The sequence below is a fragment of the Hemicordylus capensis genome, chromosome 6, assembly GCF_027244095.1.
Source record: "Hemicordylus capensis ecotype Gifberg chromosome 6, rHemCap1.1.pri, whole genome shotgun sequence".
NCBI lineage: Eukaryota > Metazoa > Chordata > Lepidosauria > Squamata > Cordylidae > Hemicordylus > Hemicordylus capensis.
The window spans coordinates 46,821,116-46,848,284 of NC_069662.1; the positions used below are offsets into that span (position 1 = coordinate 46,821,116).

General features: G+C 43.7%; 2 protein-coding genes across 22 annotated transcripts in view; both read left to right on the forward strand.

Annotated features, from left to right (window-relative positions):
* The window catches only part of LOC128329473 (collagen alpha-1(XVIII) chain-like), a 79,847-nt gene extending 71,611 nt beyond the window's left edge, over positions 1-8,236 (forward strand). For all 21 annotated transcript variants that reach the window (XM_053260758.1, XM_053260757.1, XM_053260761.1 and 18 more), the window contains 5 exons: positions 441-503; positions 1,605-1,661; positions 5,065-5,259; positions 5,631-5,752; positions 7,718-8,236. In XM_053260758.1, coding sequence (XP_053116733.1) covers positions 441-503; positions 1,605-1,661; positions 5,065-5,259; positions 5,631-5,752; positions 7,718-7,928 — 648 coding nt within the window. In that variant the 3' untranslated portion in view covers positions 7,929-8,236. The remainder of the gene's footprint in view (positions 1-440; positions 504-1,604; positions 1,662-5,064; positions 5,260-5,630; positions 5,753-7,717) is intronic.
* Positions 8,237-13,140: 4,904 nt separating this feature from the next.
* TOP2A (DNA topoisomerase II alpha) overlaps positions 13,141-27,169 on the forward strand; it is a 38,873-nt gene continuing 24,844 nt past the window's right edge. The window contains exons 1-13 of the mRNA XM_053261650.1: positions 13,141-13,446; positions 18,440-18,592; positions 19,246-19,336; positions 19,687-19,750; positions 21,497-21,642; positions 22,912-23,009; positions 23,310-23,522; positions 23,711-23,884; positions 24,113-24,214; positions 25,626-25,763; positions 25,930-26,068; positions 26,467-26,624; positions 27,037-27,162. Coding sequence (XP_053117625.1) covers positions 13,414-13,446; positions 18,440-18,592; positions 19,246-19,336; positions 19,687-19,750; positions 21,497-21,642; positions 22,912-23,009; positions 23,310-23,522; positions 23,711-23,884; positions 24,113-24,214; positions 25,626-25,763; positions 25,930-26,068; positions 26,467-26,624; positions 27,037-27,162 — 1,635 coding nt within the window. The 5' untranslated portion in view covers positions 13,141-13,413. The remainder of the gene's footprint in view (positions 13,447-18,439; positions 18,593-19,245; positions 19,337-19,686; positions 19,751-21,496; positions 21,643-22,911; positions 23,010-23,309; positions 23,523-23,710; positions 23,885-24,112; positions 24,215-25,625; positions 25,764-25,929; positions 26,069-26,466; positions 26,625-27,036; positions 27,163-27,169) is intronic.

Below are 27,169 nucleotides of genomic sequence, written 5' to 3' on the forward strand. Positions count from 1 at the left end.
CAGTGTTATCTGGCAGTACTGGCTCTGCAGGCAAATGTACCTTACTTATGAGGACAAACTCTGGAATGCTCTCCAGGTGGCTATTCGCTCCTCGGTCTCCATCACAATTTTTAGAAAGCGTGTTAAATCTTGGCTTTTTACCCAGGCTTTTATATTATTGTCTCTGTTGATGCTTCTTTGCACAGTTTTGTACAGTTCTTATACTTGTATTTTAAATCTTTTTAGTTAGATTTGTTTTTATATTTTAGCTTAATATTTTAATTGTGTCATTTTTATAGTCTTGTTTTTAATTTTTGTGTGAACCGCCTTGGAATTGTTTTAATGAAAGGCGGTATACAAATTTAACAATCAATCAATCAATCAATCAAAGTCCATTTTACCCTTTATTCCATTTCAGTTCAGTCCCAAATTATCTGTTTGTGTCATTATCTCTTGATCAGCTGGAGGATCCGGAGCCTTTATTTATGGGTGATGATCCTCTCGTGTTAAAAAAGAAAAACCAGGTGAGGAATTCTTTCAGCTTCTGACACTGAACCAACAAATGCTCAACAGCTGCATTGCCCAGGTGTTGACTTCCCTGGATTTTGCTCTGACAGAGCAATTGCTAGACATTTGCATAAGGGAGAGTTGGGCAGAAAGCTGATAATTCTGCCACCACATACACAACCATTACAAACATGTGAACAGTTTAGCATTTCTTGGCACAAATTTGGGTTATGTAGGGCAGACTATCTAATTTTCTTGGCGTAGAGTATTCAGAAGCCCTGATCGTTACTTTATCCAACAGTAAACCTTGTTCTCCAACTATATGGGTTAATATGGGATTTGGCCGCATCTAATACAAAAACTGTATCTTCCATATTATCTTTTTCGACTGAGAAGGAGATAAAGCAGAAACATCACCGGTGCTCTACGCTAGCCTCCACTCCTCACACAGAAAATCCAGTACGATCTGTAGACAGGCCTGTGGCTGTTCTTTCTGTCCAATAAAACTGAAGTGAAAAGTGCCAAAATCATCTTATGCTAATGTGATGATCTGCTAACTGAGCAAAGAGGCACCTTTTAAAAGTGGTGATTCTCTTTATTGAGCAGGAAGAGAGCAACTGGCCTTATCCATCCCCAGCACAGCATCCTTCCAGTGGCTGTTGCTGGTGTCTCTCTTATCTTTCTTTTTTAGATTATGTGTACCCAACAGTCAATATTGCTGCCACCACCATCACTCCCTCCAAGTTCTCTTGTTCCCAGGACTTAGTTAGTTGAAAAAGCGGTATTGGTGGGGGAACAACAATACTGTATGGCAACCCACTTATGCATGTACTGTAAGAGTTCATCTGCTGGGTCCCCCCCCCCTTTTCTTTGAATAACACTGATCCTGGAGGCTGTGACACATGCAAGCAAGGGACAATGGATCTTGAACCATGGGCCTCTTAATTTTGCACAGAGGAAATAAGGCAGGGGTGTCAAAACATAAGGCCCTGGAACCTTCAGGTCTTTAATACAATCCACAGCACTCCACAGAATTTGATTCCTGTTATATTTAGGCTTGGACTTTGATTCTGATTTCTCTTTTACTGTTAATCTTGTTTCTCTATGTCCAAAACCAGGAAGGCTCGGCAACAACCCAGAATATACCAACTAGCAACTCCCAAAAGCTTCGTTCAGTAAGTTCAGTAGGAGCTGAATGTGAGGCAGTCAGAGCACAAACATTTTGCAATACCATATGCACTGACTTAGACAAGTAGTTTTATTTGATGGTTCAGTTTGGTGCAGGACAACCAAGAAAAAACACTGAGAAGTGTTTCTTAGAAGAGAGCTGGTCTTGTGGTAGCAAGCATGAATTGTCCCCTTTGCTAAGCAGGGTCTGCCCCAGTTTGCATTTGAATGGGAGACTACAGTTGAATGGGAGACTATTGCATTTGAATGGGAGACTACATGGGTTGAGACTGTCTTGGTCAGCCTGACGGATGACCTCTACTGGGGAACCAACAGAGGGAGTGTGACTTTGTTGGTTCTTTTGGATCTCTTGGCAACGTTCGATACCATCAACCATGGTGTCCTTCTGGATCGCCTGGGGGAGTTGGGGATAAGAGGCATTGCTTTGCAGTGGTTCCGCTCCTATCTCTCATGTAGATTCCAGTTGGTGGAGCTTGGTGACAGTTGCTCCTCAAAACTGGAGCTGTTATATGGAGTCCGTCAGGGCTCCATTCTGTCACCAATGCTTTTTAATATCTACATGAAACTGCTGGGTGAGGTCATCAGGAGGTTTGGTGCTAGGTGTTATCAGTATGCTGATGATACCCAAATCTACTTCTCCTTTTCATCTGCATCATAAGGAAATGGTGTTCATTCCCTAAATGCCTGCCTACAGACAGTAATGGGCTGGATGAGGGATAACAAATTGAAACTGGATCCAAGCAAGATGGAGGTGCTCATTGTTTGGGTTCAGAATCTGAAGGATGAGTTAGATCTTCCTATGCTAGATGGGGTTGCACTCCCCCGGAAGGAGCAAGTATGGAGCCTGGGAGTACTCCTGGACCCAGGCCTCAGCCTGGTATCTCAGGTGGAGGCTATGGCCAGGAGTGCTTTCTATCAGCTTCAGCTGATTTGACAGCTGCGTCCATTCCTTGAAGAGGACAACCTCAAACAGTGGTGCACCAGCTGGTAACCTCCAGGCTTGACTACTGCAGTGCGCTCTACATGGGCTGCCTTTGTACATAGTTCATAAACTTCAGTTAGTTCAATATGCAGCAGCCAGACTGGTCTCTGGGGCAACCTGGAGAGACCATATTATGCCTGTTTTGAAACAGCTGCACAGGCTACCAATATGTTTCTGGGCAAAATATAAAGTGCTGGTTATTACCTTTAAAGCCCTGAACAGCTTAGGTCCAGGTTACCTCAGGGAACACCTTCTTCTGCATGATCCTCACCACACGTTAAGGTCATCTGAGGAGCTCTTTCTCCAGCTACCACATGTGCATCTGGTGATGACTCAGAGGCTCAGAGGCCTTCTCTGTAGCCACTCCTAGGCTGTGGAATTCACTCTCTGCAGAAATCCGTAATTTGTATTCTTTATTGGCCTTCAGGAGAGCCCTCAAAACCTATCTGTTTGGCCTGGCCTTCCAGGGTTTTTAAATTGTAAATGGTTTTAATGTTGTGACCTGGTTTTTAAACTGTTTTGAATATTTTAATTGTTATTGTTTTATGGGGTTTTATAATCTCTGTTTTTAACTGTTAATTGATTTTAATTATTTTGTTTTAATGTAAACCACCCTGAGCCATTTTGGAAGGGCAGTATAGAAATTGGATGGATGGATGAATGAATAAACGAATGAATGAATACATACGTACATCATCTTAGCACTATAAAATATTCCCCTTAGGGGATGGGGTCGCTCTGGGAAGAGCACCTGCATGTTTTCATGCAGAAGGTTCCAAGTTCCCTCCCTGGCATCTCCAAGATTGAGCTGGGAGAGACTCTTGCCTGCAACCTTGGAGAAGCCCTTTGCCAGTCTCTGTAGACCATATTGGAGCTAGATGGGCCAATGGTCTGACTCAGTATAAGGCAGTTTCCTGTGTTCCTATGTAAGCAAACAAGGAATTTTAGAGAGGTAGGGCTCACTGTGAAGTGCAGGGTATCTTCTTCCTTTTTCAAGGACTGCAGGCTTGGAGGGTCAGACTGATTAAGCCAGGCAAGCTAAATGTGCTTGCTAGGAGTCTGAAAGGCAGAAAAGTAATAGCCAGGCCAGCGTCAGGAGTTGGCCCACTTGGGCACTGGTTAGCGGCCCATGCCATGCCACCTGAGGCCTACCTGCTCAGTGCCAGCAGCAGCACGACTTTCTTGACTAAGGGTCACTCCATCACTGTTGCCTTTCTTGCCCTTCACATCCATAAATGAACTTCCCCTAGATACTGTGATGTCGCAGGAGCAGCTGGTGAATAGGCAAAGGTGACCATGAGTTGCTTCTATATATCGGCGACCTGAGGAGTGTGGACATTCTAAAATAGCGCTGTTAAAATAGCTCAGTGGTAACACTGAAGAATTAGCTACCCCCACTGCTGCTGCCCAGTAAGTTTCGTCCCTTGCATGGAGCTTATCAGGCAGCAGCAGCTGTGGCAGTAGCAGCTTGATCTTCATTACTGTTGCCCACATCAGCATGGAAAAACAAGCCGGTGGCTGGTAAGCTTGCTGGGCCAGAAGCCTTGTGCAGTGGGAGATGACTGAGGGGCAACATGACAAAGATCTGTAAAATTATGCATGGTGTGGAGAGAGAGAGAAATTTTTCTCCCTCTCGCATAACACTAGAACCAGGGGTCATTCCATGGAACTGACTGCCAAGAAATTCAGAACCTTAAAAAAGAAGTATATTTTCACACACAAAGCATAATTAACCTATGGAATTCTCTGCCACAAGATGGGGTGACACCCACCAGCCTGGGTGGCTTTAAGAAGGGCTTAGATAAATTCATGGAGGATAGGTCTATCAATGGCTACTAGTCTGAAGGCTATAGGCCACCTCCGGCCTCAGAGGTAAGATGCCTCAATACCTGCTGCAAGGGAGTAACAGCAGGAGAGAGGGCATGGCCTCACCTCTTGCCTGTGGGCTCCCCAGAGGCATCTGGTGGACCACTGTGTGAAACAGGATGCTGGACTAGATAGGCCTTGGGCCTGATCCAGCAGGGTTGTTCTTATGAGCCTCTAAAATCTGGTGTCAGCCCTGAGCAGTAGAGTGGCCAGTTGTGAGAGAAGGCTGAATGGAAAGGAATGTGTGCCTGATGCCATTCATATAGGCTGCTATCCTATATGTTTCCTTGCAGAAAACTCATTTTCATCTTTAGAACAAAGCCATGTCTCTAGATTATGTTTTAAGATAAGCTCTTGATCACTTCAACACCACATATTTTAAACCTGTTTAAACCTGGTTTAATTATCACATTTCCCCCAAAGGATCTTGGGATCTGTAGTCTTAGAGAAGGTACAGAGAATTCTGAGAAACTGAATACTCTACCCTGTTAAATAATGTCCTCTTCAGGTGTAATGTATCCTGAATCTCACCACTTTTCTAGATCTACTTAGTGGCACTCAACATCCCTCTGACTGGCCACATGAATGGGATACGCGGTGCTGACCTGCAGTGCTATCAACAGTCCAAGGAGAAAAACCTGAATGGAACTTTCCGGGCCTTCCTGTCCTCATCCACTCAGAATTTAGTCTCAATTGTGAAGAGAACGGACAGGGGCCTGCCTATTGTCAACCTTAAGGCTAGTAACAAAATCCTATTGATTATTTCTTGATCTATACAGATATCCTTCATGACTGGGAAGTAGAGATACTTGATGGTTGCCCAGGTATTCCAGTGCCTGATGCAGGAAGCTGTTGGGCAGTCTGACTGGAAGTTGCTAACTTCCTTTTCCTTTATCCTATAAGAAATGCTGACAAAACCATCATTTTGGCACCTGAGGACCCAAGGTGGTATTCTAAATGTTTTCTGGTGAAGATGGCAATATTTTTTCTAGGTGCCTAAATGTTACCTCTTGGAGCTGTGGCTTGGGACCACAAAACTTTGGAGTGAGGGTGCAGCAGACTCTGCTGATCTATTTACCAGCTTGATAAATAATTTTTTCTGCTGCAGGGTCAGGTATTGGCGAAGAGCTGGAATTCCCTCTTCAGTGGTGATGGCGCTTCCTACTTCAACTCCAGGAGGTTCCCCATCTACACATTCAATGGGCAGAATGTCATTACGGATCCTATATGGTGAGCAGGGGTGAGGGTGGGGGTGGGGTGGGGAGATAGAAAGTCTGCAAAGGAACATCTCAAAATATATTCACCAACTGCCCTGTAAGTGGGGAGGTATGAAGGGACTTTCAGTAGTTGGAGAACATCCCTGTGTGGATGGTGATGTAATTCTATGAACCAGCAAATCCTCCGTCCAGATCTTAGTTCAGCTGTTGAACTCTGGTTAGACAAGGAATGATCTCAGCTTCAGCCTCCCTTTTGCCTGTCTGTACTACAGGAAAGCCACCAGTGTGGAAATGGCTTGACTACCAAGCCAGAGGTTGCCGGTTCGAATCCGTGCTGGTATTTTCCCCAGAGTATGGGATACACCTATATCAGGCAGCAGCGATATAGGAAGATGCTAAAAGGCATCATCTCATGCTGCATGGGAGGAGGCAATGGTAAACCCCTCCTGTATTCTACTAAAGACAACCACAGGGCTCTGTGGTCACCAGAAGTTGACACCAACTCAAAGGCACACTTTACTTTTACTATATGACTAATACTGGCATATCTTACCGAATTGTTATGACTACTGAGACTACATACTTTAAGGACTGAGGGGCAAGATATTAAATATGTAAATATATTTGTTGAGACTTGGAGACAGGCTAGCTGTGACAATGGCAGTTTTGTGTGTTTCAATGAAGAACTGCCCCAGTCATGTGTCTTAAAAAAGGTGGGGTAGGGATCTGATTTTAAACAGCAAAATTTTAAAGTTATTCACACATGCCTTCATACCGCGGGGTATCTGAAGAGTGAATCTGCTCGCAGCAGATTCGCAAGATGTTTAATTCAGGGAATTAAATGGACAGTTCACATAGGGTCGGCTCCTCTCCGCACTACCTGGCAGATCTTTTTCCTGTGTGTTCCCACCGGCTTGCTCCAGGTTTTCCCTCCAACCAATCACAGATCACATCACAGAGAGGAGGAGGTGAGAGAGCTTTTTTGTTGTTACTTTGAGCTACGGAGGAATGGCATGACAAGTTGCCAAAAGCTGGCTCAAACAGCAGAACTCTTAACCCTTGCCTTTGTGAATGACTGCCTTCATCACCTCATGTCCCTCCCCAGCAAACACACAGACACCCTAGATGATTTAAGAGGCAGGGAAGTTTAAAGCAGAAATCAGAGCTTTCTCTCTGTCATGAAGAAAATTGCAGGCTAATGGAATCAGCTCAGACAAAAAGGCTCAGGTTACATCCATTCTGCATATCTAAAGCCTATGTAAACTCCCCTTCATTGAGTTTTGAAAAGCCCAATTACTGGTATGGCCACTCCACACATCAAGGGAGAAGTGGCAGGGCATAGCAGAAGCCTCGGATCCCACCCCACCCACCCACCCCCCCCCCCACACAAAGCCACTGAAACTAGAGGATTTTTTAAAAGCCAGACATACTTCGGGCTAAGCCAGAATGCGCAGCCTCAATTCGAGTAGAAAATAGTCCTTTCTATACTGGTCCCTGATAGCCCGCAGCTACTTCTGGGTAAATGCAGCTAATATGTGGACTGGCACACTCCATTCTGGAGGAGTAAAAGCCATGTGTGTAAAGCCTTCAGGTGAGGCATGCAGAACCCTCTCCTTGCCTGCAGCTTATCTCCAGAGTACGTTTCTCATCAGCTGAGCTCCAAAACTGATCTCAGATGGGCAAAAAGTGCATGGTTGGGGAAACTGTCTTCAGGGAGTAAGTGACAGATGCAGGGGATACGCCTTGCTCTCACCTGTGTAGCCATTTTGCTATTAATAGTGGCCTCCCCTTTTCCACTGCTTCGGTGTCATTGAGGCACTTGCATATTCAGACATGTGGAACGGCTGCTGTCATGTCTAGTTTGGCCCTAATGGAGGGAGGCAGGAGGGGAAATGAGTGCTAAGATAGATCACCTGGTGCCTTCTTGAGCAGCACAACTGACCTCCTGTGCCCCCTTTTCTACCATGTGTATGTTCAGGTCTCATAAGGCAGTCTGGCATGGCATCAAGCAGTGGGGTGGTCGGTCCCCAAATCAAGACTGTCAAGACTGGCGGACAGCATCCAGACAGTCAGAAGGCCTTGCCTCATCCCTGGCTAGGGGCAAGTTCCTCACAGAGGAGAAGCATAGTTGTTCAGATTCCCTTATTGTTCTATGTGTGGAGAACACTTCCTCAAGTTTTATTTCATGAATCCAGCATCAGATCAACAAAGAACACTGGCACAATCTGGTTGTTGCCAAGCCTGGACTGGGATGGATGTGAGTGAGAGCTGAGAGAGGCCCCTAAGACACTGAGGTGGAAAGCACAAAGATCCATTTCTTCACACTGTCTTGCTGGGGGAGGGCGGCAGCGGGTAGGGGGTAGGAAGAAGACGCACAGGAGGAAAACAAAGCATGCATTTCTGACATCAGAGCAAGTTGCCATGTGTGCAATCTATGTAGAAACAGCACCTTTACAGGTCGGGAAGTCAAACCATTAAAAGTTCTGGCTCAGGTTCATCAGTATTCTCTTAATTCTCCAATTCAGTTCTGCTTCAGACACTTCTTTTCTTTAAGGTGTTTTGTAACTGGTTCCTGTACTTGGGACCAGTTTAGATACATTTCATGAGAATAATATAAAACTCTTTTGCTTGTAATGCAACTGTATACAATAACTATTTAACTTCAGACAAATATTAAACTTTTAAAAACGGTTTTTACAAACAAAATGCATACACCAGGAAAATACCTGTAAGATGGCACTGCATTTCCTCTTTACTACCACAATAATACAAGTAGGTTCCTGCTTCAATTTAACACACATTTGGATTTGGGGGTAGCTTTCCATCCCCAGCTGTGTAAAGGCACATAAACAAGCAAACCACTGCACTCCCAGCTATATTCCTTTTGTCAAACTCTTACCTGCACTCTGGTACATGATATATCTACTACAGCCCCTCACCAGTTATGAGAGTTATGTTGTTAATAAAAATATGACACAGGGTAGAAAACCACCCCAAAATGAAATGAATAGACTCCCTTCGGTGGGGTGGTTTCTATCCCATTCCCATGTTAAGTCAATTGTAATGGGAAAGAATACCCTGTGTCTCTTTGGAAACTTCAGCTTTGTTCCCCCTTGCAAGCTCAATTGACCTTGAAAGATGATAGTGTCTGAAACATAGTCCGAAGCACTGTATAGTTCTGTGCACCTGCGTTAGGGCAGATGAAGCCAACCCGTACCATAATGTCAGACCTAGTGTATGGAATGAGTAAATAATTCAGAAGTATCTGGCCTTGCAGAAGCAGGGATTTTCACCACCAGAAAAATCCAGAAGGATCACAACAGCAGCAACCGCAAAGTCAACTTCAGTAAACCTGGCATCAGTGGATCGGTCATCCACAGTACATATCTGGTCTTTTCCCATTTCACCTAGTGAGATACAACCCAGAAGCGGGGGGAGGGGTTGGAGCTTGATTCCAGGTGGAGAGAGATGTAGAATTGAGATGTGTGGCACTGAGCAGTCTGCTGAACCTCACTCACCTGCCACTGAAAGTACCAAGATAATGAGTTACATGACAAGCAGAAATGAAAAAAGGTGGTCTACAACCAGTCTATCACTGGCCCAGTGCACATATCATAAATGAGCAAACAAGGATAGCATGTGAAACAATCAGAGACACCATCAGTCCCTCACACAGGGGCATAGTTATAATTGAGTGAATGGGTTCAAAGAACCTGGGCCCCTGAGCTCCGGGGGGGGGCAGCTCCACCCTCCCTATTTTTTTCATTATCTCCCTCACTCCAAGGGGCTGCCAGAGAGAGGGGCAAACACGGGCCCCCTCTCCCCTAGCTACGCCCCTGCCCTCACATGTGTCCTCTACCTGACTCACCCAGATGGAGAAGCAACATTGGAGGATATCAGAGTGGCGTGGGGCCCTGACATGCTGCTGGGGCCCTGGAGCAAGGCCAGGCCAGAGTGAGTGGTGCTGGTCAAGAGATGGGAGGAAGCTGAGCCGTAGCAAGGACCATCTGATGCTGGTGTAGCAGCCAGCATAAACAATGGTGATGAGGCAGGGCTTCCTATGTTCCAGTTGAAGCACCTTGATCTAACAAAACTGAAAGCATATCTTGGTCTGCTAGTCCTGGCTGATGTGTTTTATACCAATCATGAAGCACTACAGAGACTGTAGGCAGTAAATTTTGCACCTTCCTTCTATGCCACAATGAAGCTGAGATGGTTTGAGAACATCACAAATAATTTAAGGTTTGATTACAAAGCCATGACAGAGGAGAAAAGTGATTACCAAACTGGCAACCATTAGAGGTATCTGGACCTTGTTTGTGCAACTGGTGCAGCACAGCTACATTCCTGGGTCTAACCAGTTGTTAGGTTGCTGAGGTGATAAGCAGTTGTTTCTGAAGTTTCTGAGATGCTGTCCCTTCTGGCAACATATTCCAAGCAAACCAAAGAAGTATGGTTTGATAATATGGTGGTGCTGTGATGCAAAAGCATCCTACCCATTGACAGGAGATGTTTACCTTGGGAAGCAGGTGGGGGGACTGCAACAAAGACAGATAGGCCTGCAAGCTGTGCAGCAATGTGTACAGACATGGAACAACACTTGGGGCCACTTCAGGTGAATCAACTATCTACATGCATTCCAAAACCAGTGACATCAGGGCAGGTGCATCAATCATCTTTATTATGGTCATAGACCAGCACAGGAAAAAGCACAGATACAATATAATAAGACTCCTGCTAAATAAAATATAACTCTAAAAGCTAAATATGATTATAATATGATTATAATTAGTAAAATACAACTCTAAAAATAGTAAGGGAATTAGTAAAATAAAATACAACAGGCTAGGCCTACAAACTGTAAGGCAGGAGTAGGACACCTAAAAATATGAAATGGGTCATATAAACGCCACATAAAAGCGGTGTAAAAGCTGTGGAGTAAAAGAACAAATTAAAATTATAATTATACAATCAAATAAAATGCTCAATAGTAAAAAATCTGCTACCAGGGATGTTAACTGGCGATCAGGACCTGGCGAATCTTGCATGCTTCCCCACAGAACCTGGCAACATAATGTGAAAGACTGATTGACATCTGAGAGCAGCATCTTGGTACAGACTTGACTGGAGCGACCAGGGTATTTAAGAAGCAGGGGAGATATGAGCCTCTGCCGACTGTCTCTATAAAAGGGACATGAAAGGAGCATAGGGCAGGTGCGTGTGTGCAGGTTAAAGTTCATCTGAACCTGCCCTCAGAGAACTCTTGTGGGGGATAACTTTCCCCCCAGAAAAAGTATAGCTAGCAGAGGCTTTCCTGAGCAAGAGGTTGACCTATGTAGGCACTATGAGACACAACAAGCCAGACTTACCCCCAGAGATGTAACCACATTGAAAAAAGGGAAGCACTGCCATCTGTGTTTTGTTTGGATGGACAGAAGACATTGGTATAATGGATACGCAGGAAGTGTGTGCCCAGGACAGCTGTCAAGAAACTGAGCAAAAGATGTGATGATTGTGGGTGACTGACTGGCCTGCAGAATGCACTTGGCCAGTCCTTCAAGCTGAAATGCTGAGAACTGAGATGCTGAAGTATGGATCCTCATTAATATGGGGTTTGAAATGTTCGTTTTTGCAGTGACAAAGGGAGCCATGCTTGAGATGTGGGGATTACTGCTGCACTCTCCGGAAGTCAAATGTTAATTTATTGTGGGTTCTGTGGCCTGAAAAAGTTTGGGTCATCCAATGGGACTACTTGAGAGCAGTAGGTCCTACTCATGTGTAAAAAAAAACCCTATGTCTCTGGATGAGGGTTAATTGGCTCTCCTTCTGATAAGCATACTTGGTACCTATAATTTGGCTTCATCTGTCCTTCACTAGAGGCCTACTTAAGACATGCATACTAGATAAGAGATTTTCCAGGCCACTCAGATTTATTTTACCTTCACTATTTACTACCAGAATGATATAATTTGCTTAAATGTTAAAAAAAATTGTTATATAGTCTGTAAAATTTGTTAAGTTGGTCAATTCATCTTAGCTGTATTATTATAGTTATTTGTTGCTATCCTACTGCTTGTTTTAATGTTTAGTGTTCCTGAGTTTGCTGATCATTTACTGTAATAAAGATTCTTTGTTTACTAGATAAGAGAAAACTGTCTAACCGTTTACTCTGTTTTCAATCTAGAAAGAAGGTTAAAGGTCACAACTATAATCTCTCTGAACACACATTGTTACAAGAAAAAATAGACCAGAAACAATACCTAACATCAGAACACAGACAAGAGATGCAACCCTTAGTTGATACTTTGAGATACTATATAGCCACAAATACATTGCATCCTCTTCTTGACAGTTAAATCTTTTTGACGTGCTGTTTACTAAATAGCTCTACAGAATTTATTAGCACATCACTCTGACATGGTAATGTTTATTGTTCACTTTCCTACTCTGCCTTGCTATAGAGGTTTTCTCAACTTTCTTTTGATTTGATAGAAATAATATTTGAGAAAAATCTAATTGATACTGCATATCCAACATCTGATATTCTAATGAGAAAATTTAAAAAGAGGTTGATATATGGCTCTGAAATGAGATATATTACTCTGAAAACTACAACTCCGGCAGCATGATGTATAATGTTTCTGAATGATTAAATACAGTTCAGGGCACAATTTCTTGTTACAACGCGCGAGTTTTGTAGCTCACTGCATCAATCCAATCTAGTCTTATATAGTTTGTAAATCTGGCTGCATCCAGTCCCTCAGAACAAGTCGTTTCTATCCCTTTTTGTTAAAATTGGGGTTTGGGGTTAAAATGTTTTAACTATGCAAGGATTTCATTTCCAATATATTATTCTCATGTGAGACTCTAACATAGCCCAGTGACGTTTACACAATAATTATTTTAAAATTGTGAATGAATTCTGCCTGGGGAAGAGATTAATAAAATATATTGGAAGAGTTCCAGGTATACAACATTGTTCTCATGAGACCTCAAAACGCTGCTTTTTTGCCTCAGTTTTATTGAATTCCTCCTTTTACACAGTCCCTCATAAATAGTAATCGACAGAAGAAATACCTAGTAGTATTTATTATAGTAATGTTTTAGTACCGGTACGACGATCATAACACCGTACAAACTTTTGTAAGTAAATCATGCATAATTAATTGAGCTGGCGTTGGACTCATTGGCCCATGGTGGTGCCCGTCATTGCTGTCTCGCTGACGATTGCCGAAACGCAAAGGTATGCCCGCCCACACGGGGAAGAAGTTGGTATTTTTGTGTGTCTGTGTGCGTGTTTAACGCTCCGGTTTTGTCCCGATTGGCCCCGTGTTTCCTAGTCGTATAGTTGAGCCGAATAGCGATTGGTCCGAGTGGCTGAGAGGCCGGCGGTGATTGGCCGAGCAGGTTTGCGCGGGCTGAGGCGATGATTTTGAAGTCTGCCTAGTTCTAAAGTACTCCTTCCGGTCTTTGTCGGTTAGTCAGGAGGGCCGTTAGTTGTGGGGCCTCAGGACGGAGATTGGGTCGTGAGGGAGGAAGAGCCAGAAACACGGCAGTAGTAGCGTTTCTTCACTTCGTCTCCAGCCGCGGGTTGTAGTGGGGCTCTCCTCTCGCCAACTCAGTTCCTCTCGCGGGACCCTAAATTCCTCCACTTGCCTCTCCCCAAAATCCGCCATGGATCTCGACAACTCATTTTCCCCGCTCAAGGTGAGTCTTTCATCTCTACTCGCCGCTGTGCTTTCCCGCCTCATATCTCGCCCTCTCCCTATATGCGGGCCCAAGTACATCGCCCCCCACAAATTGCACACCGAAAACTAAAGTGAGCCCACAATCGTAGTTTAACAACATCAAAATCGACACGATTTTTTTCTCCAGAGAAAATGTGCTTTGGATGGGAACATTTATATTAATTATTATTATTCTCTTTCGGGAGTCTTAACATGTAGAACAAAGTTTGCCCGGGCGCATGTTTTTGTTCTTGTGGCGCAGTTAATTTTAGGTCCCGCTTAGGTTGAATCAGGGAAGTTCCACTCTGAATGCACGTGCACACTCACTGCCTTCATATTGCTGCCCAGAACAAAACTCATTTCCACACAGAGATGAAAAAGAGAAGGAACACTATTTCCAACCCTATTAAAAAAAACCAACACTAATTACATTTGTTAATTCATCCCTTTGTAAGCTCTTCCTTTGTTCTCCTTCCCTACCCTTCATCTCTTCTTCTAAAAGAACCCCTTCCCCTTGTGTATGTGTGTAAATAACAAGTGTAAAGTAATGCATATTGGGGCAAAAAAACCTTACTTCATATATACACTGATGGGGTCTGAGCTGTTGGTGACTGACCAGGAGAGAGCTCTTGGGGTTGTGGTGGAGATCTAGTTGAAAGTGTTGTCTCAGTGCACGGCAGCTGTGGAAACGGCCAGTTCCATACTAGGGATCACTAGGAAGGGGACTGAAAATAAAAATGCTAACATTAGAATGCGCTTATAAAAATCTAAGGTGAGGCCATATTATTATTATTATTATTTACATGTATATCCTGCTCTTCCTCCAAGGAGCCCAGAGCGGTGTACTACATAAGTTTCCCCTCACAACAACCCTATGAAGTAGGTTAGGCTAAGAGAGAATTGACTGGCCCAGAGTCACCCAGCTAGTATCATGGCTGAATGAGGATTTGAACTCGGGTCTCCCCACTCCTAGTCCAACATTCTAACCGCTACACCACGCTGGCTCTCTTGAAGTGCTACATACTAGGGATGTGCACAGAACTGGTTCAAAGGCCCTTTATGGGCCTCCGAACCGATCTGAAAAACTGGCAATTCGAAGGAGGTGGGGGTCTCCCTTTAAGAGCGGGGGAGGGTGCACTTACCCCTCCCACCGCTTCCACACACACACACACCCCACTGGCGTCCATGTTTCTTAATGGCCATTGGGGAGGCAGCATACCTCCCTGCTGCCTCATTGCCCTCGTCTTCCAGGATATGACCAGAAGCCGCTTGCACACGTGATGTGTGTACCCCCGTGCACTCAGTGCAACACTGACTTCAGTCATATCTGGAAGATGAGGGCAACAAGGCGGCAGGGAGGTATGCTGCCTCCCCAATGGGCATTAATAAGCACAGGCACCAGCAGCAGTGCAGGGGGGAAGCAGCGGGAGAGATAAGTGCACCCTCCCCTGCTCTTAAGGGGAGACCCCCGCCACCTTCAAGCCTCCCTGCCGTGGTTCCGTGCACATCCCTACTGCATACAGTTCTGCTCACCATACCTAAAGAAGGACATTGTAGAACTGGAAAATGTGCAGAAGAGGGCAACCAAGATGATCGGGCCAAAAATGCCTTCCTTATACCTTTCTTCTGAGGCAAAGCTACAGAATCTGGGGCTTTCTAGTTTGGAAAAGAGGCAGTTTATAGGGAGACACAATAGAGGTGTATAAAATTTATGTATGGAGTAGAGAGAGTGGACAGAAATTTTGTCCCTCTCTCACAATGCTAGAACCAGGGGTCATCCCATGAAACTGCTGGCCGGTAGGGATGTGCACGGAACCACGGAGGTGTGGTCCAGCACTGGGGGGGAGTGTGTCTTTAAGGGGGGGTGGTAGTACTCTCCCCCCCCCTCCCGCCGCCGCTCTTCCCCCTCTGGACTTTCCTAAAACCTTCTTGGGGCGGCAGAGTTCCTCCCTGCCGCCCCTGCTCCCGTCGTCATCTTCAAAGTTAAGCAGAAAAAGCTGGCGCCACGCATGCGCCCTTCGTGACGCATGCCGCATACGTCATTGTGACATATGTGGCATGCACGGCTGCTACGAGCGTGCACTGCGACCGGCACATGCGTGGTGCCAGGTTTTTCTGCTTGTTAACTTTGAAGACAACGATGGCGGCAGGGAGGAACTCTGCCGCCCCAAGAACGTTTTAGGAAAGTCCAGCGCCGGAGGGGGAAGAGCGGCGGGGGGGGGGGGTAAGCACTACCCCCCCGACCAGTGAGTTCCAGACCGGTCCGGAGGCCTTTTGTATGGCCCCGGACTAGTCCGTGCACACTCCTACTGGCCGGGAAATTTAGGACTAACAAAAGGAAATACTTTTCCACACAGTGCATTATTAATCTATGGAGTGCTCTGCCATATGATGTGGTGTTGGCTTTAAAAGGAGCTTAGACAAATTCATGGTCTGAAAATAGCTATTCATCTGATGGCTGAGAGCAAGCAAAGCATAGTGGTTATAGAGTATTGGACTAGGACTGAGAAGACCTGAGTTCAAATCCCCATTCAACCATGAAACTCACTGGGTGACTCTGGCATACATGACTTTGGCAAAAAAACAAACCTTCAATATGAGAGCCATTCACCTAAGAGCTCTGTGAGGGAAGGGCTATGCATCCCAGTACTCTGTGCATGCCTTCCAAGATGGTGAAGGTGCTCAACAGGGCTCCCTTTTCCTTAAAGGAGCCTCTCCCTCCCGCCCCCCGGTCTGCACTGCCCAATTCATCTCTTCTTGAGACTGTGCAGATTATTCACCTTGGGCTGAAACTTTGCAACGGTTTGGTAATTTTGTTAAGTGTATGTTGTCTGGCTCCTAAATTTTGGGGCCGGCTCCTAGATGCAAATAAAAATTGTCAAGGCCTGCTCTAGAGGATGATTTACTACAGGGGGCTCACTTGTGGGGAGTGTATCCCTGTTGATTCTGTTGGACCTCTCAGCATTTTTCAATATAATTGGCCATAGTATCTTTCTGTAATACCTTGTGGGTCTGTGGGTAGCAAACTGTTTTGCAGTGGTTCCACTTCTTCCTGCAGGGTAGATTCTGGAAGCTGGTGCTGGGGGACTCCCCTGTTATGTTTGTGGCATCCTGCAGGGTTCCATTCAGTCCCCCATGCTGTTCAACATCTACAGGAAGTTGCTGGGGGAAGTCACCTGGGAGTTTGGTGCTGGGTGTCATCACTATACGGATGATACCGAGCTTGATCTCTCATTACCAATTACAGCTGGAGAAGCATTCAAGGTTCTGAACTGGTGTCTGGAGGTGGTGAAAGGCTGGATGGAGGTTAACGAACTGAAATTAAATCTTGATAAGACAGAGGTTATCTTGGTCAGGAAAATTACTGATTTGGTGATGGTCCATCAGTCTGTTCTGAAAAGGGTTGCATTGCCTTTCAGGATCAGGTTAATAGCTTTGGAGTTCACCTGAATCCTGCTTTAAACTTGAATGCCCAGGTGTCTACCATGGCCTGGGAGGCTTTTTCCAAGTTCTGGGTGGTGTCAGCTGATTTCATTTTTCTCTGTCCGATCTGGCCACGGTTATTCATGCCTTTGTTGCGTCTTGACTGGATTACTGCAGTGCACTTTATGTGGGGCTGCCTTTGAAGATCTTTTGTAAACTTCAGTAGGCCCAGAATGTAGTAGCAGGATCTTGCCCTATATGAGGCCCTCAGAGTATATTATACAGATGGACCTTACACACAGTCCTGCCACCCACAGTTTACGCAAAAAGGGTTAAAATCTGCACATCTGTGGTTTCTAGGTTGCCAGAAATGACCTCTTGAGGTCATTTCTGCACACCATTTTGTTCAAATAAGCCATTTTGTGACTATCCCATGAATGTTGTGGGAAATCTGTAGAGTTCAGAGTTTTGGGGGGCGGTGCTGGACAGCTTGGTACCTGGAAAGCATAACATGGTACTTTGTTTCACTTATTTCTCTTTTTTTATTGCATTTTTTGCCCTCCAAGACCCTAACCCCACAATTGTCCTTGACTTAAGGTATCTGTTTTACTTCAGCTGTGCTGGTTCCCAGTTCGTTTCCAGTTACGATTCAAAGTGATAATTTTCACCTTTAAATTCTTAAATGATTCAGGCCAGAGTGCTTGAAGGATTTCCTTCTCCCACTTAAATCTGCCTGCTGCTTGAGAGAACCTTTAGGGAGGCCCTCTTGTGTGTTGCTCCTCTTCTGGAGGTACAGTCCTGTTCTACATGAGAAAGGGCCTTCTCAGTGGCAGTTCCTGCCTTGGGGAATTCCCTCCCCTGAGAGATCTGGTTGACTGTTTCCTTCTTCCTGTGGCTGTAGTTGCTGCTACTTGTTGTTATGGTTTTTGTTTTTTAATGTATTTCCATCATTTTTTAAGTTGGCTTGAATTTTATAATAAAGGGTGGGGTGTGTGTGTGTGTGTGTATGTGGGCATGTGTGTGTAAGCTTTTATATTCAGCACATCTTATCCCTTTTCTCAACTTGCAATATTTTATTGGTAATTTTGACTTGGGCGTGTATTCCTTTTGTTCTGTAGCCATCTGCAGGTATTTGAGAACTAGGTACATCTCTCCCTCCCCTTGCCTTCAGAGGGAATGGGAGCATGCTGGTTTGCTACCCACATCCTTGGCAGTAATGCATTCCATAGCTGCATCCCCAGGGCTTGGCGCTTGTCTACAGAGCAATTGATGTTCCAGATCCCAGGGAGAACAAGGGATGTGGCTATTTATTTATTTAGTGCATTTATATACTGCCCTATACAAAACGTCCCTGGATGGTTCACAATATAAAAAGATGCATCAGGGGTGTGGCTAGATGGCATGCTCCCATTCTCCCTGTACCTGGGTACAACCTTCCTTGGTTTTGAATGCCTGAAGAGGGCTTATGTGTGGAATTGTTTCTATTTCAGCCCATCAGCTTTCCTTTACAATATATTGCATTTTACGGTTTTTATTCTGCTTCCATTCAGCCAGTGGACGGGAACCCTAAAGTGGGTAAGAAAAAGAATGAGGATTCAAAAAAGAGGCTATCCGTTGAAAGGATCTACCAGAAAAAAACCCAGCTGGAGCATATATTGCTCCGGCCTGATACATACATTGGTTCTGTGGAACAAGTGACACAGGTAAAAAGCTATTTGTCTTTTGGCTTGAGGGTAGAGGTGGCATGTGTTGCATTCAACTGGAGGAAGCTCTTTCAGTTGCTTTGTTCTACTAATTGTAAAGAATTTTAGTCCTGCAATCCAGGGTTTGACTACACTGTTCTCACTTTGAGGATTGTGAGAGTGATTTCTCTACAGCTGGTCTCTATAGTCCAAGTGTGCAGAGTATGGCATGACATGCTGGTCTCGATTATCCTGTGTGGCAGATGGGAAACCACTGTGAGATCCTGGCTTCCTGTGCTCCCTGAGTTGGTGTCTTGGGCAGAGTCAAATTTCTGCTTCTTTCCAAGACATTTCTTGCAATTTCAATCACGTTCTTCAGTGTCCAACTTAGATACTGATATGCTACTATCTGGATGATGGAAAATTCTTGGATTGTTCCTGGAAGAGTAACTGTAAATGTAATAATACTTCCATTAAGAAAAGCAATTAAGAATGTCTTAGGCTGATCATTTTATTGTTGCATGGGTTTTGTAGGGTTTTGTACTGCTTTATCAAAGTAATGAAATAGTAACAAAATGTTGACAGTGTTGTGGCTCTTTGACTGCTTCGTTTTCTTCTCGTTCTTTGAATTCCTTAATGTTTTGATCAGTTACTAGTTGTTCAATTCTTTTCAGCAAATGTGGGTGTTTGATGAAGATGTGGGACTCAATTGCAGGGACATCACTTTTGTACCTGGCCTCTATAAAATCTTTGATGAAATCTTAGGTATGTTTTGATGCTCTATATAAAATAAACTTGTAAAAGATCAGATATTTTATGGGCATATCCCTTATTTCCCGTTGTTGATGAATGAAATAAAATACCAAGGAATTGTAGCTGGTGCAAAGGTTGGCTTGAAGTCATATCCCTAATGTAGCCACAGGCTTGCTGGCTGAATAAGTTGCTTTCACAGCCTTGTCTGTAAAATGGGGGTTGTAACCACTGGCACACAATCCAAAAGAACTAATTGAAGTCACTCTGGTGGGGATGGCGGAGGTTGGGTCCCAATGTCAGGACAAGAATTCAGCAACACGGATCTCTTGCCAATCTAAATAATATTCCTTTCTCCATTTTAGTCAATGCTGCTGATAACAAGCAAAGAGATAAGAGCATGTCTTGCATCAAAGTTACCATTGACCCGTAAGTTCTGTTCAGGTTTTGATTGAGTATGCCTAAACTTAGAGCACTGTGGCAAGCTGAGGGGAATCTGCAGTTCATGGCACAGGATGACAATCTGAAACGTCCTCGAGTGATTCTTGTGCTTGGGACATCAGTGCTAGTTGCTCATTTTGCTAGAATTCTGCTTTCTGGGTGTTGTAGCCTGCTCTGGCTATGCTTGCTGCTGTCCCTCATTGTGATTTTATGACACATATCAAATCCTAACTGTTAAAATTGTTGAGCAAAATGTCTGGAAAGAGCCATATGCCAAAAGGCTGTGTACAGCAAATATAAATTTGAATTGTGGGTCAGCTCCTCCCATAATGACCTCAGCAAGGCAGTAATCCATAGCAAGGTTGGCTATGGTTTGGGGTTTGTAATGTGCCAGTATCTTTTCTTTCTTTTTCTTAAAAAAAAAAAGATAAAACTTGCCTGCATGTAATCTGTTATAGTACAATCCTGTGTCATAAGCTAGAACTGGTGGGGGTGGCAGGTCCAAACAGAAGCTCGTTAGTGGATCCTTTTAGTAAGCTATTTAAGAATTGCAGGCTTAGGTTGACTGGGTCCCCCTGCTGTCTGTTGGGCATTCTGCATTTGCATGTAAATATGGCTTTCAGATCAATTATTTACTGATTGCGCTAATCCTAAGTAACTAAGTTAAGTTTGCAAGATCACAGCATTACATAACCTGGCTAAGAGGCTAAGCAATCATTGTTGGAATATCTGGAAAGCAGTTCGTACAGACAGAGAGAGAGAGAGATGAAAATATTTGTTAAAACTGTACCCTAAACTACTGTTTACTGTAAACTGTTTCAGACATCAGGCAGAACCAAGATTAAACCTTGGCTTCATGTGCCATCAACCGTCTTGGGAGTGTCTCCTTTCCACCCAGCACACAAGTTGGAAGAACTCTACTTCCAAATGTGGCTAGAAACAAGCTAGGATTGATCGTGACATCCAAACCAACATGCCTGAAATAAACCACGATTTGGAGTTGGGTTTAGAGTGTTTGTTTCAAGCACTTTCATTAGAATAAGCCAGGATCCGTTGATTCAGATGTCATAGCCGATTCTGGTTTGTGTTAAACCTCATTCAGAAGTAGAATTCTTCTAATTCACAGGCATGCAGGAGACAAGGGATGTACTCCTGAGGCTGATTGATTGGCACACACACAGCCAAAGTTTAATCTTGACCTTGTGTGACATCTGAACTGGTCCATTGTGTCAAATGGCCTGGGCTGCAAGAAAATAGATCTTTGTCAAGGTGAAAGCTTGTTTTCAAAAACAAGTTTTAGATGTGGACTTGTGGGTTAAGGTTTGCCTCTCTGTGGGTTAACTTTCCATTAGAGAGAGAACAAACCAAGGGGAAAAATTGACCGGGGAGTAGACAAGAAAGGAGGAAAGAGGGATGTGGCAATATCGGGGGTTAAGATCAAACTAATGGATTATATCTTTGAAGTAATATACAGGCAGTATCATGACCTCAATGCATAGCTTAGGTTTATTGTGCATATACAGAAGCATCAGCATACTATATGGTTAGGTACTTTGCATCAAGTTCTGTCTTGTGTATATAGTCTGTCCAAAGGCTGCCAGGTGTGCAACATTCTTGGTCCCCTGGTGAACGGATGGTGTTTTTGTTGCTGTTCTTGTTTTGTAGAATGTGGAATGCATTCAAAGACAAGTGTGGTTTTTCCTGTTCCTGATTCAAAGGATTTTCTTTTTCTAGAGAGAATAACACAATCTCTGTGTGGAACAATGGAAAAGGGATTCCTGTTGTAGAGCACAAAGTGGAGAAGGTCTATGTGCCAGCTCTTATTTTTGGACAGCTTTTAACTTCCAGCAACTATGATGATGATGAGAAGAAAGTCACAGGTAGAGGGGAAACTGCTATAGGACTCTGAGACTTCTATCTGATCTTGGTTTGCTTCTAACTCAATTTTTCTAACTTGACTGTAGGTGGGAGGTGAGAATATGCACTCCTGAGAGTAGGCAATGACATGCAAAACCAAGACTGAACCTTGGTTTTGCACGATGTTTGAACCCAACAAGTTTTGTTCATATTTCATTTCTAGTGGTAGTAATTATCTAGGAGTGGATTAAACCACTTGATTTGGAGGTGGGGCTCTGGAAGAAACATTGTGCTTAATCCTTTTTACTCAGAGGAGCCGGGTTCTAGTCCTGTCTACTTCAGAGCAACAGGGCTTTCACAGAGTCCCAATTCTGTGAATTTTATTTGTCATTCTAGTAACTGAATGTGAGTTTTTTATTTGACCCTGACAAAGGAAGCTTCTTTTGCATGTCAGCTGTAGATCCCACTGAGGAAATAATCAGAGCTGGCTACAAAGGAGGCTCCTTCTGGCAAGATGACACACAGAATAATGTACACTAGAAACAGTGTTTTAGTCACAGGCATTACATAGGGTGAAAAATCTAGCTCTTTGCTACTGTTGGGTCTCTTGCTTTCATTGTATGCACAAGGGTAGATATGAGATAAATAACTGAGAGATGATGCATGTTAAGTTATTTTACCTAAATATATGATCCTTCTAACAGCAACTCCGCTACTGCCCAAAAGCAGTATACATGATTAACTGTGCTAACTTTTTCTCTTGAGGCAAGGCAAGGTTGAACAATAGGGCAGAGTACCTATTTCCTTGTACCAGGTTTTCTTGGATTTTTCTTGGAGTAGCCAAGAAAGAAGGAATGAGTTCTCCCTCTTTCTGAGGAAGGTGGTCAAACATGGAGATCCCAAAGAATTCTGTGGGAGCAACTATTGTTGTAGAATAATACTGGCTTTCCAGTGAAACAGAAGTGGGGGTGGGGGCTGTTCAAGGTTAGAATGTTGAGTTTTAGTCTCATTTGAAGCAGAATCACATGTCTGAGACCAAAGAAGCATCTTCTTAAATGAGTTTACTCTTAGCTTATATTACTGAATCCGAGAGAGAGATGGAATATAAATACAAATGCATTCATTTATTTGTCTTTAAAAGTACTAAATAAATTCATGGAAGTTTATCAATAGCTGTTGGCCAGGTGGTTAAGTCAAATCTCCAGGTTCAAAGGCAGTACAGCTCTGAATATCAGATACTGGGAATGTGTTCTATTATGTGAATTAACTTGATTTGTTACCCATCATTTCAGGTGGGCGAAATGGTTATGGAGCAAAACTATGCAACATCTTCAGTACCAAATTTACAGTGGAAACTGCATGCAGAGAGTACAAGAAGCATTTTAAGCAGGTATGAGGGACCCTGTATTCTTAATACTGAGTCCCGTTCTTTAAAGGTACAGGCTCCAAAAAACAAAAAGGAAGCTTCTAAATTTGCTTCATCTTTGCACCAGCTGGCCTTCAGTTCTGTTGTGGATGCACATCTTAAATACGCTTAGTGAAAACCACATGTTTTCACTAAGTTAAACATGTAGAGCAAAGAAGCTGCCTATTGTGTTTCCTCCATGATTAGGAACTGTTCTTGTAGCGTAATAAACTAATTTGTTTTTGTAGTTGAAAAGTCTTAACTCTTCTCAATTTCTGCCTTCAGACTTGGACTGACAACATGAATAAAGCCGGAGAAATGAAACTGAAATCGTTCGATGGGGAGGACTTCACATGTATCACTTTCCAGCCTGATCTGTCAAAATTTAAAATGACCACCCTAGACAAAGACATTGTGGCTCTAATGTCTCGCAGAGCTTATGATATTGCAGGATCTACTAAAGACATCAAAGTCTTCTTGAATGGAAAGAAGCTCCCTGTGAGTGACTGGCTTATAATACTTCTCTTGCCCTTTTCAATAATGAGTTGTTGAGAGTTGGGAGAACCAGAGTACTGATATGTGCAGAGTTCATTGGCTGACAGCAGTCTTTCACCTAACATGCTAACAATCCAAGCAATAGATTTTCCTCAAAAACCGTAGCAAACTTATGTCTGTTTCCTCTTTAGGTCAAAGGATTCCGTAGCTATGTAGAGCTGTATGTAAAGGACAAGTTGGATGAAACTGGAAATCCACTGAAAGTCATCCATGAAGAAGCTAATGGTCGGTGGGAGGTGTGCCTGACAATGAGTGAGAAGGGCTTCCAGCAAGTTAGCTTTGCCAATAGCATTGCTACAACAAAGGTAAAATAGTTGCCAGGCATTGCCGTCTGGGTGTGTTTGAATCTGTCTGGTTTTAGCAATAAGTGACAACTCTCTGAACTTCATGTTGGAAGTGCAGAACGGAAATCTAAATGCATTTTTAGGTTAGTCAAAACTGCCTTGACTTCAGTTAATTCTAAAATAAAGGCTGTTTCTGGATTGTCTTAGCATTTGTAGTGGGCTCTTCAAGAAGCTTTTCTCTTGTTATAGGGTGGCAGACATGTAGACTACGTTGCTGACCAGATTGTCAACAAGCTCATTGATGTGGTGAAGAAAAAGAACAAAGGTGGAGTTGGAGTGAAGCCTTTTCAGGTGCATGTCTCAAATTTTCCTGTTCTCACATTTCTCAAGTTTTTTTGTGCCACATTGTAAGCTGTTCTGATTGTTAAAAAAATTAAGCATAGGTTTTTTTAAAGCCTCAATCTCAGCAGAATTTTACAGTTGCCTAATTCTATCCCATTAAAGCTGCATTTGAACCTTAATTTGCAGCATTCTACAGTTTTAGGACACAGTGATAGGGTCATCAGATGCTATGGTCTCTTGTAGCTTGGTTTTGTAAAACAACAAATATTGTCATGCGAAGCTAAACATGTACAGCTTTTTGTACTTGTACAAGATTAGCTAAACCTGATAAATTGCTGTCTCCTACACACAATTCATGGCCCAGGAACCCTGCTCTCCTTTGCACTTACATGTAGTTGTAAGGCTCCCCCTTGGATATGGCTGCGTCCTGGCGGTGAACAGTGTGCTTCCAGCTGGCCTCTGATTTCTTGGGGATGTGAAGAGAGCTCCTGCAGCCAGAGCCTGTTAACTTCACAGGCCTTTAGGAAGTGCTACCTCCTAGCCATCCCATGAATCCCAGGGCTCTTGCCAGCTCGAGCCCTCATCATATACTGGCCCTTCATCAGTGGCTTAGATCTGTAGGCCAGTGGTTCTTTAAATACCTCCCGGCAACCGGGGCAACTCTTGGGAGATCTCTGCCAATTTCAGGCCGAGATCTTGCAAGAGCTTTGCAATATCTTGGCGTGTTCAGGTGAAATCTTGCCTGCTTTCCGTTCAGGCCAGTCCAGGGCATTGACCATACTAGTAGAGCTAATCCCCTGCTAACTTGGCAAAGATGCACCTTTTAATGTGGTGATTCTCTTTATCTAGCAGGGGAAGAGTAACTGGCCCTATCCACCCCCAGCACAGTACCTCCAGTGACTGTTGCTCGTGTCTATCTGATGTTTCTTTTTAGATTGTGAGCCCTTTGGGGACAGGGAGCCATCTTATTTATTTATTTGTTATTTCTCTACGTAAACTGCCCTGAGCCATTTTTGGAAGGGTGGTATGGAAATCGAATTAATAATAATAATAATGCCCTGCTCCCACCCCTAGAGGTCCTTCCAGGACCAGTAAGGCCTTCCAGGATCAGGACTTACTCTGTGTTGTACCCCGACCTGTGCTGCCTTCTGCCCCCACACCTGTGTTATCACAGTAGTGAACAGATTCTCTCGACATACCTTGTATGATAAATTTACTCCAGACACTTGTTTATAAAGTAGGTTATCTTTTGGGGAGACATGTCATCCCCATAATCTGGGAATAGATTACTATATTAATCATTGATCTACCTGAGAGCTTCCGCACATATTGCCTTTGTAGCTGGGGAGGCTTGATGGGTGAGGCTAGCGATATGCTACCGTGTTTGCAATCTGTAATGTCTCCTGCATCTGAAACCTAGGTGAAGAATCATATGTGGGTTTTCATAAACTGTTTGGTTGAAAATCCAACTTTCGACTCCCAAACAAAGGAGAATATGACACTTCAAGCAAAGAGCTTTGGTTCTACATGCAAGCTGAGCGAAAAGTTTATCAAAGGGGTAAGTGGTATAAGATGCATTTTGTCAGCTGCTGCCTTACTTCTGATGGGGTTTTGAACCAGAGTTTGATGCGAAAGTGAATTCTGACTGCAGTCAAAAATGCAACCCAATGGTATGCTTCAGACTTCCTTTTACAGGCATGTTTTTGTTTTGTTTTTTTATTCAGGCAGTCAGTTGTGGCATAGTGGAAAGTATCCTGAACTGGGTCAAGTTTAAAGCCCAGACGCAACTAAACAAGAAGTGTTCAGCTGTAAAACACAATAGAATTAAAGGAGTACCTAAACTGGATGACGCTAATGATGCTGGTATGTATTCCACGACTGATACTAGCACAGAAACCTTGTTCACTAGAAGTTGAATATCCATCCCTATAGGGCTACTTAGCCGAAACTCTTAAGTGTAGAGTGGCCTGATGGAACTAGTGTGAGGATAGATTAGCAGTTTTGCTCCTTTATAGGCTGCAGTTTGACTCAAAAGGGCAGCTGTGCTTGGAGAAGAATGATGAGGAGCCAGATCTTGCATATGATATGTGGGACTGTCTCTTATTGCAATCTGTGAGCTTCACCCAATATGCCTCACAATAATATGAAGGAGAGGTCTACTTCTAGCACCCTACCCTTGGCAGTCTTAGTCACTGATTAGAATGAGTGCACATTTTGCTCAATGGAGCAGTCTAAATCAAGGCACTTAATTCTGTTTTCAGGGAGCAAGAACTCTATCAACTGTACCCTCATTCTGACGGAAGGAGACTCAGCCAAGACACTAGCTGTTTCTGGCCTTGGAGTTGTGGGTAGGGACAAATTTGGAGTGTTCCCCCTGCGTGGAAAGATGCTTAATGTACGGGAAGCCTCTCACAAACAGGTAAGTTGGTGAGATTGCAAACCCCATTGTGGCTCTTACTCAGCCAGGACTTGCCTTGGGTGTTGTGAATAAAAATTGCCAGTCCTTTTTAAAGTGTAACTGGAAGTGAATGTGTTACAAACCTTGCAGCAATGACAGCTGAAATAAAATCTGAGATCATCCCCACCTTTGCACTTGCACTTTCTGATTCAAAAATCAGCACAAACCTGTTACTCTCTGCCCAAAGGGCACTAGCTGGTTTGTGAGGTGTAAAATGTTTGTTTTGAAGTGCTTCATTAATATGCCACAAACTTGATAAAAGGATGATGAGACAAGAACTTTAAAAACTAGCTGACAATGCCTGTCTACAGGAAGTGGGAACTTCTGTGATAAGTGTATGCATTGAAACAGAGGAAATTCTGGTGTTTTTCAGATAATGGAGAATGCTGAAATTAACAACATTATCAAGATTGTGGGCCTGCAATATAAGAAGAGTTATGATGACGAAGAATCACTCAAGAGCCTGCGTTATGGAAAGATAATGATCATGACAGATCAGGTCAGCC